The 2,963-nt window shown below is 34.2% G+C and overlaps 1 protein-coding gene across 1 annotated transcript; it reads right to left on the bottom strand.

Moving 5' to 3' along the window:
* Positions 1–1,803: 1,803 nt before the first annotated feature.
* On the bottom strand, positions 1,804–2,745 carry LOC132316630 (uncharacterized). The gene is made up of 3 exons (XM_059815105.1): positions 2,544–2,745; positions 2,154–2,392; positions 1,804–2,055 (listed from the first exon to the last, which is right to left on the bottom strand). The coding sequence occupies exons 1-3, from the start codon at positions 2,743–2,745 to the stop codon at positions 1,804–1,806; spliced, it is 693 nt and encodes a 230-aa protein (XP_059671088.1).
* Between the last annotated feature and the right edge of the window lie 218 nt (positions 2,746–2,963).

The raw sequence follows: 2,963 nt of genomic DNA, 5'->3' as shown, positions 1-2,963 counted from the left end.
CCAATCCAAATAAACCGGCTAAACTGAACACATAACCAATTGCACAGCACTACAAATTGAGTTCCACTATAATGAAAAAATAGTTATCTGATCCTAATGTGTAACACTGAGATATGCAAGCACATCCTAAACTATAGCTTGAACCTCATATTCAGTATCATCCTTAGACACATTATACAGAGTTAAATTTCTCATAATCAAAATCTTCCATATTGTAGCAGCAAAAAGTGCACACATAAACTTATATTTGGTATTGTGTGCACTGGTTTGTACCACAAACCAATTTATAATGTCATCTAAAGTATTAACTCTCAGCCACTGTAACTGAAGCAGGTTGAACAATCTATTCCAAATTTCCTTGGCATGCACACACTTGCAGAACAGATGATCATTGGTGTCTGCATTATCAAAACAATTATGACAGATAGCTGTTAATGTAAGTCCTCTTTTCTGCAAATTCACAAAGGAGAAATTTTTATTATAAAGTATGATACTAACTCCCACTGAAACTCTTGGTCTGCAACCAGTCCAACACAATCGACTCCATTTAACTTTCTGCTTTTTGACTCTACACACATTCCATACAGATTTTAAAGAAAATCTTCCATACTGCCAAGATATTCTGTCACTACCAGTATTCAAAGAAATTCTGTGAATACCATTCCTCACCTCAGCATTGTAATGTGCAGGAATACACCAGTTTCCATCTGTAATAAAATTAGCCATAGTGTCTTCTCTATCAATTCGTCTGAACATTGTAGCACCAAACCTTTGAATCAATGCCTGATTATAACACCAAAGACCAGTTAATAACTTAAAATTCAAACCATTCCCCATTTTGAAATCATTGTTATCTAACACAATCTATCTTGCTTCAAGCATTTGCTTCCAAATTGGTGAATCTCCAACCCTTCCAATCACATTCCAAAATGAAGACCTTTTTAAATAAATAGCCTGAAGCCATTGTATCCACAATTTATCCTTTTTCTGTAGGAAATCCCAACATAAAGTGACTTTTGCAGCAAGATCAATGTCTTTGATTTTTCTGATATTGAAACCCCCTTCTGCCATAGGAACAGTAACTGAACTCCATTTTAATTGAGACATTTTCTTCAAATCTTATTTGCCACTTCAGAGAAATTTTTTAAACCTCTTCTCCAACTAGTTTTTTATCCCCCAAGGAACTTTGAAACCAAATAACCAATGATACAAGTAAGAGTAAAGGATTGATTTAATAAATTCCACCCTTCTAGCCAAAGATAGATTGAAAGTATTCCAATGATTTAATCTAGCATTTACTTTGTGCAGCAAACTACTGAAGTCTCCAGTCCTTAATTTATGATTTGACAGAGGAAGGCCAAGGTATTTGAAAAGAAAGTTTTCAATTTGAAATTGGAGAATAGCTGCTAATCTTCTTTTGCATCTCACTGTCTTAGAAAAGATAATAGAACTCTTCTTTTGACTAACATGTAGACCAGTTACTTCATTGAATTTTCTGAAAACTTCTGAAATTGCTTTTGCAGTTGGTAATTCAGCTTTGACCACCATTAAAAGGTCATCAACATAAAACACATAAGAAATTTGTAAGCCAGTACTAACCACTGATTTACGAAGCTTTATCCTCCCATTATCAATGCATTGATCCATTAATGTATTAAAGTATTCAGTAACAAAAACAAATAATAAAGAAGATAATGGGCAACCCAGTCTAATTCCTCTGGTAGCAGAAAAATAACCTGGTATACCATTGCTCATAATAGAAAATTTTGGAGTAGTAATGCAAGCTTGAATCCAATTGATCCACTAATTACTAAATCCATGAGCCTTCAATCTGCTTAAAATGAATACCCACTCAACTGAATCATAAGCCTTCTTTAAATCAACTTTCAAAGTCATGTTAGCTTCACCAAATTTCTTTCCAAAATCCTTCACTAAGTCAGAGACCAATAAGATATTGTCATGTAATCTCCTATTTTTAATGAAAGCAACCTGTTCTTGACCAATTAAATTGGGTAACACTTCACTTAATCTATTGGCCAGAATTTTGGCAATGATCTTATAAACCAAATTGCATAAAGCAATAGGTTTATAATTTATAATTTTATCACCATGATTCAACTTAGGAATCAGGGCAAGGAATGTGGAATTAATACCTTGAGGAAATTTTTATTGTTGAAAAAGAATAGCACAACTTTTAACACATTAGCCCCAACCACACTCCAATATTTTTGAAAGAACCTAGCTAGAAAACCAACTAGTCGTGGAGCTTTGTCTGAACTGAATCCCATGACCACTCCCTTGATTTCCTCAACTGAAATACCACTATCCAAAACATAACTTTCCTCTTGAGATAAGCTTTTCCTAGCAGGCATGTCCTCTTGCAATATGCCCCCTTATATGATTATAAAAATTAGAATAAAATTGGACCAACCATTCTTTAATGGTAGACGGATCAGAAGAAACTTCCCCATCCACATTCTCAACTTGAGTAATAGTATTTTGCCCCCTTCTTTGTTTGACAATGTTGTGGAAAAAAGCTGTACACCTGTCCCTTTCCTTGATCCATTTAACTCTTGATTTTTGAGCCCACATAATCTCTTCAATGTCAAGCACATGTTGTCGATGACTAGAAGCTTCCCTTTCTGAATTTATAGACTCTTGGTTAACTGGTTGAAGCAGCATTTCCATTTGAATTTTATATAAATTATCCTTTGCAACCTTGATTTGATCAGACATACATCCCATTTTCTTACTCCAATCTTTAATTGCAGTTTTGATAGACCTTAATTTCTATTAAAGAATATGAAATGGATTACCTTCCCGAGCAATCTCCCAAGCCTTCTCCACAATATTTCTCACCTCTTCTTGCATGCACCAGATTTTAATTAACATGTTTTCAGATCACGTATACACTTCATTTACATATACTGACATTTAAACCTCTAAGCACTTAGCAAATAGGC

This window comes from Cornus florida, unplaced genomic scaffold, assembly GCF_030987335.1.
Source record: "Cornus florida cultivar Cherokee Brave unplaced genomic scaffold, ASM3098733v1 CherokeeBrave_3.0.0_Hap2_Chr07, whole genome shotgun sequence".
Classification (NCBI taxonomy): domain Eukaryota; kingdom Viridiplantae; phylum Streptophyta; class Magnoliopsida; order Cornales; family Cornaceae; genus Cornus; species Cornus florida.
The sequence above is the reverse complement of the archived record's forward strand: the minus strand, read 5'-3'. Positions and strand labels throughout refer to the sequence as shown.

What these genes read in the sequence shown, in the direction of transcription:
- LOC132316630 (XM_059815105.1), bottom strand. Translation starts at nt 2,745, where the DNA reads ATGGGATGTATGTCTGATCAAATCAAGGTTGCAAAGGATAATTTATAT. An exon ending in GATCAAGGAAAGGGACAGGT is followed by an intron (nt 2,393 to 2,543) that starts GTACAGCTTTTT and finishes TAATCATATAAG; the next exon opens with GGGGCATATTGCAAGAGGAC. An exon ending in ACAATAAAAATTTCCTCAAG is followed by an intron (nt 2,056 to 2,153) that starts GTATTAATTCCA and finishes TTGGTTTATAAG; the next exon opens with ATCATTGCCAAAATTCTGGC.